General features: G+C 49.2%; 1 protein-coding gene and 1 pseudogene across 1 annotated transcript in view; one reads left to right on the top strand and one right to left on the bottom strand.

Annotated features, from left to right (window-relative positions):
- Positions 1-15,616, top strand: part of Ccdc60 (coiled-coil domain containing 60) — a 173,872-nt gene that overhangs the window by 117,330 nt on the left and 40,926 nt on the right. Inside the window, exons 3-4 of the mRNA XM_013349439.2 lie at positions 1,150-1,320; positions 8,836-8,943. Coding sequence (XP_013204893.1) covers positions 1,150-1,320; positions 8,836-8,943 — 279 coding nt within the window. The remainder of the gene's footprint in view (positions 1-1,149; positions 1,321-8,835; positions 8,944-15,616) is intronic.
- On the bottom strand, positions 5,685-6,767 carry LOC101980837 (annotated as a pseudogene).

Raw genomic sequence — 15,616 nt, 5'->3', positions numbered from 1 at the left:
TGGTGTGTGTGTGTGTGTGTGTGTGATGGGTACTGTGGGTGTGTGCACATTCTACACATTTGAATGCTGGGGTGTGTGCTCGTGAGTTCCATTCATGGGAAGGCCTGAGGTCAGCATTGGGTATCTTCTTTGATCATTCTTCATCTTTAGTTTTTGAGGCAGGGTCTCTCACTGCAGCTGTGTGTATTGATCCAGCTTGACTGGCTGGTCAGTGAGCTTCAGGCCCTGCCTGTCTCTGGCACACCTGGGAACATGCTGCCATCCCTGATCTTCTTACATGGTTCCAGAGACCTGAACTCCGGTCCTCACACTTGCATGGTGGGCACCTTGCTCACTGAGTCACCTCCCTGACCCGGGCTGTGGATCTCTATGTTTCCTCACAGCATCCGTTAGCAGCTCACTAGAGGAAACATACCTCGTAAACACCAGTTGGGAGGCAGAACACAGCTTCCCAGGGATGAAATGCCCTGCCCCTGATCTTAGTAAAAGACGGATGCAGCACCCAAGCTGAGGTCTGCCTGACTCTGGAAATGCAGAGGGGATCTTCATTTCTTCCATGTGGCCGTGACAAACAGCTGACAGGAACCATCTGAGGAAGGAAAGGTCTCCTTGGGCGCACAGTGTCAATCCATCATGGCAGGGATGGCCGGACACAGTGCAGCTCAGTTGCTGGTGGCAGGAGCAGGTGAGAGAGTCCACTCACATCTCAGGCAACCAAGAAGCACAGTGAGAGGAACCTGAACCAGAAGGTCCTCCACAATCCACTTCTGCCAGCTACTCCACTTTTACCAGCTACTCCCCCACATCTCAAAAGCCCCACCGTCTCCCAAAGTAGCACCACCAGCTGGAGAGCCAAATACTAAAAGCAAGAGCCTGTGAGGAACATGTCACACTCAATCCGTTAATAAGGGTCCTGTTCTGTGGGCATGAGGGTGACCTCAGAGATGGTTGATCCTAAGACTGAAGGATGTTGTCCTAATATAGTTAAGAGCTTGTCTTTTCTAACCCCCCTCCTCTCTGTATGCCTCTTCATCTATCTGTCCATCTGTTTATCCATCCACCTGTTATTCTCCCTCATTTTATATCCACCTGCATGTCTGTCTGACTCTGCCTCCCTCCTCCACCTCCCACCTCTGCTTCTTTCTCCAGCTTCCTGATCCAGTGTGTGAAGACAGGCCGTGGGTATTTTAGCATACTGCGAGAGGAAAGCGCCATGAAAAAGAGGCAACAGCTACTCCAGAAGCTGAAGGAGGAAGAATTAAATAAATTCCAACCAGCCAAGAAGTTCTCAGATCTCCAATGCAGGGACACTCTGCTGACGTAAGTGACCGCAGCCTCAGGAACCCTGAGCAGTGATGGCTCAGTCAGGGCGGCTCCCCTTTCCTAGGCTGGTACTCAGTTCCTTCTTCAGCCTTGTCCAACCCGCCTGGCCATCCTCACTCTCTGACATTAAGTGAAGAATCTTCTAACACACTTTCCACCCTTCTAGCTGATGATACTAAGGGCGACAGAAGAATCTTGCTTGTTCCCAAATACACCTCCCCCATCTTTTCCATCTCCTTCCCTGATCCCACCCCATATCCCCTTCCAACCAAAGCTCAGTACTTCCCATTTTCTTTTTTTTCTTCTTTGTTTTGTTTTATTGTTTGTTTGTTTGTTTGTTTTGTTTATTTTTTGAGACAGGGTTTCTACATGTAGTTTTAGAACCTGTCCTAGAACTTGCTCTGTAGACCAGGCTGGCCTCAAATTCACAGAGATCCACCTGCCTTTGCCTCCTGAGTGCTGGGATTAAACGCTTGTGCCGCCACCACCCAGCTCAACACCCATTTCAGTACTGCTCCTCCTGGTACTTCAGCTTTCAGCTGACCACCTGCTGTGCTGTCTGTTCTCCAGGCACTCATAACGCGCACACCTGCGTTTATCACTTTACCCCACGTCAGCTTCTCTGCCCTACACCCCCAGCTACAGCCCCTGGTCTCACAAAGCCAGTACACAGAAGAGGGTCTGTTTTCTGAGCAAAGCCCCTTACCTTTCAGGAAGCCTTTCTCCCAGCTGGGGGAGGACCATCCTCAAATGGCTCCATTGTGATGAGGTGCTCACATAGATAAGACAGTAAGAGGAACCATACCACCAACACAGAAGTCATGGCAAGTGTCTGCTGTGCAACATTCCTACGAAATGGGAATTCATTAGCCATTTGAGATAGAAACATGGTCTGAATGGTACCTGTTAGATTTTCCCTGACGTCACTGGTTAGAAGCATCCTTAGCCACAAACCCAGTGGTCCCAAAGCCTATGGGCTTTGCCAATCATCACGGACAATGCCTCAGGAAACTTATCCTGTGAAGACAGAGCACACTCTGGGGATGAAAAGGGAACGCTAAAGCAAACAGGGGAGGCACACAATAGAAACCGGCTGCAAGCATAACCAGTTAGCAACGCTCGCCCAAGCAGCCCAGCAGAATCACCTGGTAGCTGCTGGTAATTTGCAGCTACCAAGGAAGCTGAAGCAGGCAATCAGAAGACTCCAGCCAATAATAATAATAACAAGAATGGCCCGGAGAGATTTCTAAACTGCCAGTGCCCAGGCTACATCCAGGCCAGTAACATGGATTCTGTCATGGGCTGGGGAGAGTTACATGTTCATAGCATTTTTAAGTTCCCCTCACTGGTTCCAAAAACGCCATGGTTGAGCAAATTTCCTCTGTACCATTACCCAAATTCTGCCATCCATGGTGTTAACTTATAGACTGATACACATGTTTTATACATTGAAAAAAAAGTTATGGCTTACTTCACTTAGCACAGTGTGTTTGGCGTTCATTATAGGTGGGACCAGGTGAGTGGCAGCCAGGGGTTGGAAGATAGCAGGGTTGGGGGGGTTGGAGGGTCTCCTTTTGGGTGGTGAAATGCTGAGAACTACACAGAAGAGGTGATTGCATAACAAATCAAATGTAATAAATACAACAGAATGGGGCTGGCTACAGACCACCACAAATATAAGGCCAAATCAGAGTCTGCACTAGCTGGGGATTGAGGGCAGGGTCTTGCCCCAAAGAGCTCTCAGCACTGAGGTTCAGGAGAACAGTGTTTATAAGGCAAAAAACAGCGATGACATTATCATGTGTAGGTCAGGAGGGTCCCAAGCTTTTGTTTTGGAACAACACATCAGTAGTTCTGGTTCCACATCCGGACCTTGGTCAGGGTTAGAGAAAGTCTCTAGTGTACCACAAAGTGGAGTCAGTGAGGATTGGGTGAACGGAAGGACCTCAGTCACCGCAGGACCAGTGCAGGCAGGTAATTCTGTCATGTGAATGACGATGACAAAGCATTTCTTTCTCACAGTGCTGAGAATAAACCTGGAGTTTACATGTTTGAGGCAAACGCTGTACCACTGAGCTATATCCTCAGCTCATCTTCATAATTTAAATAAAAAGATTAATAATTCTTCTCCAGAGGAGGGAAATCTGTAGCCCTGTGGGTCAGGTGTTTCCTAAAAGCCCAACATTCCAGGTGATGAAGGAGAACCTAGATTACCAGATCCTATGATGGGGGGCACAGATTCACCTTCCTCTCTCTGTGGAAGTCCCACAGCATCCCAGCCTCCTCTGTGTCTCCTGGGTGCAGACCCTGAACTGTCTGTCATTCCTGTCCTCCTTGCCCTTTAAAGCTATGGGAAAGTAATCCTCAGTGTCAGTGGGATGAAGGCATCGCCCCTGCTGGGCAGAGGCTCGGTTTCCATTCTGATCAGGGCTCAAGTGTTTCTCTTGCCACGTCACAGGCTATGTACCACCCTCAAGTTCCTCTTTCTCTCTCTCTCTCTCTCTCTCTCTCTCTCTCTCTCTCTCTCTCTCTGTCTCTATTTTGTCCGGCATGTTTATTTCTTTCATCCAATGTTCAAAATAAGCTAGCTGTCATTCATTCATCAGTTATGAAACATTCATTCACTCTGAGACAGAGGACAATATTCATGATTCACAATCCCTCATCTGAATGAGTAGCCGCCCAGGTGTGAACTTGTGCTGGAGAGTTGAGTGAACACGACACACTTGGTGCAGAGGAGAGCATGACGGGAACACCCAGGAAACAGGCCAGGTGGGTGACATTGGTAGAACAGTGTTGAACACAGCCGCCTTCCAGAAGTAGGCTACGAATAGCCAAGAGAGGAGAGCTAGAGCACCCTCGTGGCGTGTGGTAAGACCATAAGATTTAAGTAAAACATCAACAGTTATTTATCAGGTCTCAGACCAGGTTCAAAGTAAAACTGAGAACAGGAAAAAGAATCTGTCTTGATCATATTCTCTTCTATGGCTGTGATAAAACACCCTGCCAAGAGCAGTTTACAGGAGAAAGAGTTTTGGTTTTGGTTTTGTTTGGGCTCTTTGTTTGTTTAAAGTTCCAAAGGGATTTAGGCCATCGTGGTGGGAAAACATGGCAGCAGGAGCAGGAGACTGTCTGCTCACAGAGCACCTACCCTCAGGAAGCAGGGAGTGAACAGGAAGTGGAATGGGTCTGTGAAAGGTCTAGGCCCACCTACAGTGCTCCACTTCCTCCAGCAGGGCTCCGCCTCCTTTAACAACCTTCCCCAACAGCGCCACCTGCTGGAGGCCATGTGTTCTCACCTATGAGCCTGGGGAGCAGAGACATTTCCCATTCAAACGAATCTAACGCATTCTTACTGTACAACTAATGGTGATATTCTGAAAGACCTTCCTCTGAGGATTACATGAAATGATGCGTAGCTCAACCCAGATCACAATGTGTGAAGACCGCTCAGCACCTGTCAGCGACTCTAATACAACAAAGTGATTTTCATCTCTTTGGGCTTCTGATAACCTTATATTTTTGCATAAAAATCTTATTTTCCATGAAGGTAGCCTACATCTAAGATCCCCCCCTTCTACAAATAGGACTCCAATACAGAGGTCGCAAGAATACAAGTGTTCCTTCCTCAATGTTTTCTAACCAAGTGTTTAATCTTTTGCTTTTACAAAGCGAAAGGGATTATTTTTGCCCCATCCTGCCCCCCCACACACACACACTTTGGGATCTAAGCAATTCCCCTCAAAAGTTTCAAGCCTGCCAAAGCCAGCCAGGAGATGGGAGAATGAAGCACTTTCTGCAAGCTCGGCTCCGCTGCGCTCAGTGACCTGGGTTTTAAGCTGCAGATTCAGTTGGAAAAGGTTGTGGGGGAGTGGAATTTGTCTATCAATGGAGCCAAGAGAAGGCATCAAACCACAGATTCAGAAATATGAGGACTGGCTTAATTTCTGTTTACTCCGGGAGACATGGTTAGGCTGGTAAAACAGAACCCAACGATGTATTTGCTAGTGAGATTTTTTTTTCTAGTTTGTTTTCCAGCTCTAGGGTCAAACAAGAAGTCAATGGACAAGGAAAATGGGGCACCTAGATTCTGGGGCTATCTTTTAATTATCTCTGTGACCCCAAGATTGTCCTCAAATTCTCTATAGGAAGGTGCTCGGTTCTCACGTGTGTGCCAGCGGGACCTCACACGAAGCTGAGGTGATATTTTTATTTATTTATTTATTTTTTTAGAGGGGTGCAATGAACTTTATTGATGGTATTCAAGAGAGTAGGGCTCCCTAAGTCCCCTCCTGCTATTCTGGGGGTCTGGGATGGAAACTGTGAGGGAGATGCTCAATGTCAAGTGTTGAGTTAGGACAGGGACTGCTCAGCAGCCGAGGACCTCTCTCTTGCTGTGTCCTTGCTGGGATGGGTGGTCCAGGGCGGGCTTCTTACTCCTTGGAGGCCATGTAGGCCATGAGGTCCACCACTCTGTTGCTGTAGCCGAATTCATTGTCGTACCAGGAAATGAGCTTTACAAAGTTGTCATTGAGAGCAATGCCAGCCCCAGCATCGAAGGTGGAAGAGTGGGAGTCACTGTTAAAGTCACAGGAGACGACCTGGTCCTCAGTGTAGCCCAGGATGCCCTTTAGTGGGCCCTCGGATGCCTGCTTCACCACCTTCTTGATGTCATCATACTTGGCAGCTTTCTCCAGGCGGCATGTCAGATCCACGACGGACACATTGGGGATAGGAACGCGGAAGGCCATGCCCGTGAGCTTCCCGTTCAGCTCTGGGATGACTTTGCCCACAGCCTTGGCAGCGCCAGTGGACGCAGGGATGATGTTCTGGGCAGCACCACGGCCATCTCGCCACAGCTTCCCAGAGGGGCCATCCACAGTCTTCTGGGTGGCCGTGATGGCATGGACTGTTGTCATGAGTCCTTCCACAATGCCAAAGTTGTCATGGATGACCTTGGCCAAGGGGGCTAAGCAGTTGGTGGTGCAGGAAGCGTTGCTGACAATCTTGAGGGAATTGTCATACTTGTCATGGTTCACACCCATCACAAACATGGGGGCATCGGCAGAAGGGGTGGAGATGATGACCCTCTTGGCCCCACCCTTCAAGTGGGCCCCAGCCTTCTCCATGGTGGTGAAGACACCGGTAGACTCCACAACATACTCGGCGCCGGCTTCCCCCCATTTGATGTTGGCGGGATCTCGCTCCTGGAAGATGGTGATGGCCTTCCCGTTGATGACAAGCTTCCCATTCTCAGCCTTAACTGTGCCTTTGAACTTGCCATGGGTGGAGTCATACTGGAACATGTAGACCATGTAGTTGAGGTCGATGAAAGGGTCATTGATGCCAACAACGTCCACTTTGCCAGAAGTGAAGGCAGCCCTGGTAACCAGGCGTCCAATACGGCCAAATCCGTTCACTCCAACCTTCACCATCGTGTCTCTGGAACAAGGCTGGCACTGCACGAAAAGAAGCTGCTGTCTCTAGAACAGGGAGGAGCAGAGAGCCGAGATGATCTTTTTAAAAGAGAAATTACACTCCACAGCATCCTCTCGAGGGTGTCCATTCCTCAGGGGACAAAGGCAAAAGTATGGGCGGAGCTTACAGGCCCACCCAGGCAATCTTGTTCATGGACGGCTGCTTCTGCCTTGGTGGCACACAGCCTCCTCCTGCCCCTCTGGCCATGTGCCCCCTGCTGCTGCCTCCCAGTCCAAGTCCATCTTCTCTGCTATTACTAGTTAATTCCGTTCAACCTCAGATCTTAGTTCAGTATTTATTTCTGTTCCCACTGCTATAGCTATGAAGTGCCAGCTCCAGAACTTACCAACTCAGGGCAACAAATACTACTTTCACAGGTCTGCAATCAAAGGGCTGTTGCTGCTTCACTGGGTGCCAGCTAGGGTGAGCTAGGCTCAAGGAGATGGCTCCCTCCCCCAGGCCTGCTGCCTCTCCCTGTGGGCCTCATCACAGAGCAGGCTAACAACAGGATGCAGGGAGGAGAGGTCTTTCACCCTTGGATCTGACATGACATCACTCTTGGCAACTTCTGTTGAGTCAACCCACCCCGGAGCCACGATCTAAGGACAGGGGAAAGCATGGGGACCCACCTATCAATTGGAGATTTATCCACGAACCTGGGTGTTGTTCTCTGTAACTGTCATGACTCCCTCAGGGCGCGACAGCCAATGTTGTACTCCCCCTATGCACCCTGAGTCCCACTGTGTGCTGGGTTACTCCCACTCCCCCCACCCCCACAAGACTCTAAACCTCAGGAGGCAAGGGGTGTGTCGAGCTCTTTTGATGCTGCATCTGCTGCGTGCCCCTGCATAGAGAAGACAGTCAGCAGCTATCGCTAGCAGTGAAGCCAGAGTCCATCAGCCATCCTGTAAGGGAAACACTTAGATGAGAACCCTGAACAATTAACCCTTCAAGGGAACAGCTGCCTGGGAAAACATTGATGCTCAAGCCTGGGGTGCATGACCCAGCCAAACAAGCAGCGACCCCCACCCCAGTCTTCCGTTGCTGCTGACACTCGGTGGTGACGGCCCAGAGTGAAGGCTTCTTGTAAGGTTTCAAGAACTAAAGCTTTACAAGTTTTACATGAAGTTTCTCAAATTTAAAATGTGGATGGTTGGTTAAGTTGCATGTGTATACACACACACACACACACACATACACAAGTAAGTTTGATTAAAACACACCTGCAGGCTAAATTCAGTTATAAAAAAATGTCTGTGATGCAGGAATATTTGAAAGAAAACCATTTTCTATAACTGAGATAACCAGTTCTGCGAGGGTCAAAGGAAAAAAAAAACAGTAAAACATGGTTTCAAAACACCCTTCCTAGAACAAGGCCAAAGAGCGTGCCAGTCAGTCCTGGATTAGCAGCTAGCAGCATGACTGATTTGAGAAACGCCTAGGAGATTTGCAGCGCCTACCTCTGGGTGTGTCTGGGAGGGGGGTTTCCCCAGAGATTTGCCCTGGGTGTGGGCCACACCATCCCACAGGCTGGGGGCCCAGATGGAATAAAAGGGGGAGACTGAGAGAGCAAGTCACCACAGGTTTCTCTCCCTCTCCCTCTCCCTCCTCCTTCCTGGGCCTCTGCAGGGGAAGATGATGCACCACCCCTCCCTGCCACAATAGACTGAAACTCTGAGGCAAGCAAGGCAGATCCTTTCTCCCGTGATCTACCTCGCTTGCGTACTTTGTCACAACAGTGGGAACCAATACAAAAGTATTTTATGTCTTAATCTTGAGGAAGCGTTTCCAGCACCCAGCATGGTGTTTCTGGAGCAAAGGATTCACCTCCTTGTTTATTTTCTTGGCTCCTCTAGTGGGGCAAGCGTAGTTTTCTCTTAACGTGCTCTGTTCATGGACTGCCTCTAGGACTGTCACCCAGAAAGCTGGCATGGTTGGTTGCCAGGCACACTGTAGGTGACAAGCTCTGGCACAGATGCGGTCTAAAGCTGCTCCCTCTGGCTCACTCACCTCCCCCCTCTGCTCTTCCCTCAGGGCCTATGAGAGTGAGAAGCTGAAGAAGTTGGAGGCTGGCATCATTATCCGCCCGTACACACCCATCCACAACTGCATCATCGCTCCCTTCTTGCCTGAGTCACATGTGTAAGCAGGCCCCACGGGTTAACGTGTCAGGAGCCACCTAGCTGCTCCTTTGTCCTCTTGAAAGGGACCAGGAACCTGGAGCCAGCAAACCTGGCTCATAAAAACCAACAGAGAACAGATACCATAAATTGGGTGGATTAGACCCCAGCAGCAAATCAGATGTGGCCAGAGTCACCCCTTCCCTCACCAGGCAGACCCTCAAATGACAAATAGTTTGCAAAGCTTGATAAAAATCCGTCTTGAGCTCTCGCTGCAGAACTTGCACAAAAACACATCTCAGCTGAGGCTCAGGGGACACGATTATCCCCCCCCCCAAAGACGCAGAGAGCTGTTTCCCAGGAAAGTCTCTGTGGTCTGAGGCCCAATGGCCTGGCCTCCTCATAGCACACGGAGACTTCGTCACACTTGCAAAGCACACACTCGCTTTCTGGAACCTTGCCATCTGGTTCTTCTCCTGTCTGTTTTGACAGCTACAAGTCCACAGCTTCCCACATGGAAAGGTTCAGGCCCAGGCATAACCTTCTTACCTCAGCACTATTGGCATCTGGAGACTGCGAAGTCCTTGCTATAAAGGGCTCTCCAGATATTTAAGAGCAGCGTCCCGGGCCTCTGCCCAGCAGATGTCAATAGCACTCCTCACCCCGTAAGCTGCGACGACCACAGATGTCTGCAGACACGAACAGATGGTCCCTCAGTCCAAAACTACACAGTCCCTCCAAGCCTCAGGGTAAGGCACAGGCAGCGCTGCAGCACACTCTGATTTATTACTCTCCCACAGCCTTTGCAGCAGTAACTAGCACTCTGTAGACACCACATGCACTCAGCCCTCGGGATCCCTGCTGCGCAGGTGTTTCCTCACCCCCCCTGCAGAAGAGAAAGGGGAAGCTCGAAGGGATGAACCACCTCTTTGGTCACGGAGCACACACAGCATGTCACCCTCTGCGGCTTTAGGTCAGGTCTGTCTGATGTCACACTCCGAGTTCTCCTCATGTGCACTGTAGGAAGGAGATCCCAAGGCCTTGCCTTTAAGGAGTTCATGTCATATTTTGAAAGTCAAGGCTCCTGCACACAGAGTAACCCAGGAGCAAAGTCACAGGGATAGATATTAAAATTATTAATAAAAGCACTCAGTTGATGGGTAAAAGATCCAGGCGGCTGTTACCACCACCACCATCACCATCATCGTCCATCATCATCATTTCCCATCACCACTGTCATCAGCACCAAACACTGAACACACCCTCATCCCTTCTCAATAGTCCAGGTTAACCCCACCTTATCCCACTGACCCCCTGCCCACCTTTGATTGACATTATCTGGTTTCTTGGTGCCCTATCTATGATGAGCACTCCAGTGGCAGCCTCAGTTGGAAGCCCTTAAAGCACCCCCTTGGGAAAAGAGGCCTTGTGACGCTCGCTCAGTGTCTGTTGGAAGCATTCCCCCGTCTCCCTACCATTCCCACGGATACATCCGGAGATGGGAAGAGATGCCTAGAGAAATGGGCCACACTCCCCATTCATCTGATCTGAACAATGAGGCTTCAGTATAGTGAGCAGAAAGTTTCCTTCAATGCCAATGCCAAATGGGGAAAGCGAACTTCAGGGGTAGGTGAACCCTGCCACGGGTCTCACAATAGGACTCTAATTCCTGGCTCCAAGCTCAGGTATATTAGATAAACTACCATTGTGGCTGTGAACCCACAGTGGATGCGATAGTATATATTTATTGTTACTCTATAAGGTATGTAGTAAAGGTCTTGGGTTTTGCACATCACATGGTCTCTCTCAGAACTACTTTACAGTTGTAGTATGAAAGACAAAAGGATGGGCTGTATAGTTTGTGTTCCAATAAGGCTTTCTTTATAGAAACAAGGGATAAATCCACTCCCTGGCTATAGCTTGACAACTCTTGCCCTAAACTAAAGATGGCCATTTCTTTTCCTTGACTCGTGAAAGGTTCTAGCCATATTGAATAGAAAGGGCATAAATGTATTTCTCAGCTTGGAGTGACTTGGACCCCCTCTCATTGATTCCACGTCTACAGATTGCTGGGAGAACTCACCTTGGCTGCTTCCACCTGGTTCTACTTCCGTGTTTGTGTTCATTTCTTGGATAAACTGGAAGCTGGCTGGCTTTGGCAGGACCAGTCTTCACTTTGACTGGTTGCCTTGGTGACTAGGAAGACAGATGCATCTCTCAGCATTTAGTGCAGGCTGGTATAGGCTTGTTCTCACTGTATCTGAGAGGAAGTCTAAGAACAAGGTCCTAAACACAAGGCTTCCTAAGGCCAAAGCTCACAAAAGACACAGTGGTCCTCTACCATTCTGTTGGCCAAGCCAATCAAAAGGCCAGAGCAGACACAAGGCGCAAGGGAAAGATAAAATGAAGCAGTAAAATCACAGTACAGAACGTGCAAAGTGAAGAGTGGGGAGGAACTGGACTGTTTTAAAGATTTATTTTTATTACTCTTGAACTGTGAACATAAGAGTATCTGTGGGCTGTGTGCGCATGTGTGTGTGCACGCACGTGAGTGTGCACGCATGTGCATGAGTGCAGTGTCCTCAGGACTCAGAAGAGGGCAGCAGATCCCCTGGAACTGGAGTTACAGGAGTCCCTTGTGGGTGCTGGGAACCGAACCTGGGTCTTCTGGAAGAGCAGCCAGTGCTCTTAGCCACTGAGCCCCCTCTCGATGAACTAGAGCATTTTTGTAATCAGTTGTGTTCCTTGTTTTTCTTCCCCCGTGACAGAATACTTAACCAAAAGTAACACAGGCAGCCCACAGGCAAAGTCACTTGCTGCCGTGTCTGATGGCCCGAGTGTGATTCCTACAAGCTGCAAGGTGGAAGGGGAGAACTGATCTTGCAGTTTTTTTGTCCTCTGACCCCCACAAATGCAGCACAACACGTGTTCCCTTCCCCGGCATTAAATAATTGTAAAAATCATTTAATTAATTACTTTTAAGTGATTAATTATTTAGTTATTCTCTAATGTAATAATCAAAACGTTGTAAAAATATAAAAAAATGAAGGGAAGAAGAAATCACTCTGCTTGAGTCTGAAGGAATTCGGCCCACCCTAGAGGGAAGGCAGGGCAGTAGGTGTGTCGTGCAGACTGCTTATGTCTGAGCTGATCACAAAACAAAGAGTGCGGGCTGAGCCAAGCCGAGGTACAGCTCGCAGGGCCCTTTGTCTGCCATCTAGTCGTGTCCCAGAGGTTTCACAGTTTTCCCAGACCAGCTCAAGCCCTGAGCCCGTGGGGAACACGAGGGTAGGTTCTGCTTGTCGTCTCTTCAGTTGTCAGCCGCCGCATCAGCGGTGTAGATCAGAGCCTGGTTAGCCTCACATCCCAGTGCAACTGATGCCAATGCTGGCTCCTACTCCTGAATTAACTGTGGAGATCGATCCCATCACCTCAGGGGAGACTTGGCTTTTACCTTTCCAAATGGGAGGGGCAGTGTAGAGGACTGAGACACAGATTCCTGCCATCTCTTTAAAATGACGAGGCTGTCCCTAGCAGCCTTTTCTAAATACCCGCTCAGTAAAGCGTGCCCACACCCCGTGTCCAGATCTGCCGTTGTATACTGGCATAGATGGCTGTGATGGCACTGTACATGCGGTCTGGCAGCCGGTGAGAGGAAACTATTGTCTCCCTGTCCACAACCCCCGGGATGTTCACACACACACACATACACACACATACACACACAGATACATACATATACACATACACACATATGCACATACATACACACATATACACACGTATACACACAAACACACACACAAACACACGCACACATACACACACAAACACATACCCATACACACAGATATACACATATACACACGCATACACACACAGATACACATACCCATACACACAGATACACACATATACACATACATACGTATACACACATATACACATACACACGCACACACACACGCACCTATTCCTACTGGAGTTGTTCAGGTGTGTGACCACTGGGCACGCAGACGTGAGCTTTGCGCAAGCCCGCATGGAGCTTTTACCTACTGTGCTTTGCGTTCAAGTGTTTTCTCTTTAAACCTGAGCTATAGTTCTGTAACCTGGAAAGGAAAGCAGATTTCTATCAAGTGCACTTCAAGGCTTTGATTTTGTTAATTTCCCAGTTTGTTCATTAAAGGTTAGGTGAGAGAGTGTCGAGTTTGCGACTCTATGTAAGTTATCTAGACCTATCAGATCCTGACACCCCCCCCCCCAAATGACTCTACCCCCAGCAGAAAACATCAGCAGTTTTATTCACAGCAGAGATTCAGGAGGCTGGACTCAGTTTCCAGCCTCACTGTCTGCTGACGTTCTGACCGACCGTAGATGAGTTTCATGGTCCTTTGTGCCTTGGTTTTTTTTAATCTACAAAACAGAGATGCTAATGGTGCCCTCCTCCCAGATTCATGAGGACGACGGGTGATCCACGGAGAGTGAGCATTCATAGCTGTGCTCTTGGGGTGTTTACAGTGCCTGTGGGGGACTGCTGTCACCACACATTGTCTCGGTCGTCCCGAACATGAGACTCCCACCAGCTTCCATCCAGTAACCAGAAAGATGCTGAGCCCATTGGTGTGCATGCAGGGACAGTAAACCAGCAGGCAGCAGTGATAAAGCCAGGCACCTGAGGTGTAGAGACAAGGGGACACGGTGTAGGCACACCCATGAATAGCCTAACCTCACACAATGGGGTTTACTGTCCCCCAGTTCTGGGGACTGGAAGTCTAAGAGGTTGATCTCCCCGTGGCCACACAGCAGTCCTCTCTCTGTGTGTTCACAGTGCCTTTCTCTGGGTGGTAGCCATGGAGAATCTTTAGGTGTCCATATTCCCCTTTGCACTAAGAACATCGGGCGCGCTGGGTTAGAGCCTTCTAAAATGGCTTCATCTAAAATGAAGTGCCTCTGCAGAGGTCACATCTCCAAATACACTCATGCTTAGAAAGCCTGGGTTTACATTTTTGACGTAAGAACATCAAGGCCCACAATGAAGCCTGTGACAGGTGGGTTAGGGAGTTTGGAGAGCAAGGGTAGAGATGGTCGGCTTTGACTTGTTTGGGGCACTTTCAGAAATCACTAGGATGGAGGTGGCAAAAATAAAAAGGGATGGATTGAGAGACTGTAGGTGGAAGGAGAAGGAAGGGGGTGGAGAAAGGAAGGGAGGGAGGGGGGAGGAAGGGAAGGAGGGAGGAGGATAGAAGGAAGAAGTCAAAGGAATTGAGAAATGAAGAGACGGAAGAAGGGAGAAGGAAAGGAGGGAAGATCAGAGAAGAATGGGAGGAGGGAGGTTCATTGTTTAACTGCCAGACACAGAGCTACCAACCGATGCTGTCACCTGCAGTGGGACCCAAGATAATGCCGAAGGTGGGAGAGTCCTACCTAGGAAATAGGAGAAGCGAAATCTTTTTCTTCATCCCGAGGGGTGTGTAGAAGACACACATGGGATGAGGTGGCTAGTCATTCTCAAACATGGTAGCTACACCCTCCCTAGCAGGAGAGGCTAGAGGGGGGCACTGCTCTAATCCAATCTGGGTCCACAGACAGATGGCTCTCAGGGGAAACTGTAAGAGAGGGGAGATCTCCCTGGACACTGAGAAACCATCCCTTCCTGCTCCTGAGAGCAGTGGGGCCTGGGAACCCTGGGGAGCAGCGTCTGGGCACAGCACACTTGCAGGAAAGAGCTACCATGAAGCTCGGTAATAGAGGCCTCCATTCCATTAGTGCAGGATAAGAAAGCGGGGTGGAGAGGCAACTTCCAGGAATGCACCTTGTTTCCGAGAACACCACAGACAGCGGGGTGACCTCTCCTGGCCTCACTCACAGCAGAGGGACCACCACACACTGGTTTCATCAGTTCCTAGTCAGAGCTCAGCTCCCTAAGGCACTGTCTCTAGGGCAATCACTCTGCAGTTCAGATCCTCACCAATGCTGGCTGTGTGACCTCAGGTGACTCACTGCCCCTCTCTGAGTCTCAGCTCTCTCCCAGGTACAATGGTTGCCTGCACATTAAATCAAACACCCCAACACCATCTCTGCATAACATAATGTGTAGCATGATCTTGAGCAAAATTGGTTGTACTCTAAAACCCCTTCTCTAAAATGGAGATAATAATTCATACCCCATCAGGTTGTTGGAAACATTAAATAATACGGAAAAAGCACAGCAGTCGGTGTCTGGCTTGCTGTGGACAGTGTAAGGTCTCCAAGCGATGAGAAATGTCCATCAGACATATTGTTAGGCAGTGGTTTTTGTTTCATTTTCAAATAATGCACTCAGTGTGTTTTTCTCCAGTAGCCAGCTACATTTCAACCCAGCTAATGCTGTTTCCCATTTCCAGGCTTTCTTATGCCCTCAGGCTATTTATTACATTTTTTAAGATAAATGGCTGGACATCAGTGGAGTATTAATTGCCTTCAGTTCTCATTTTATTTGCCTGAGTCATGGTCTCCAACCAGGGGAAACGCTACCCACTACAACACAAATTCAGAGGAACTGGAATAGGATGCTCAGCTTCAGTCATGGCTCGATGACATGACTGTGTGGCTTCCCTAACCCCCCTGAACTCCAGGGTCCTCGTGTGCAATGTGGCCAAACACTTACCCATGTGCCAGCGTGCTCACTGAAGCCAGCGTGCTCACTGAAGCGAGCG

The sequence above is a fragment of the Microtus ochrogaster genome, chromosome 2, assembly GCF_000317375.1.
Source record: "Microtus ochrogaster isolate Prairie Vole_2 chromosome 2, MicOch1.0, whole genome shotgun sequence".
NCBI classification, from domain to species: domain Eukaryota; kingdom Metazoa; phylum Chordata; class Mammalia; order Rodentia; family Cricetidae; genus Microtus; species Microtus ochrogaster.
Note: the sequence above shows the minus strand (reverse complement) of the source record. Positions and strands in the feature narration are given on the sequence as shown.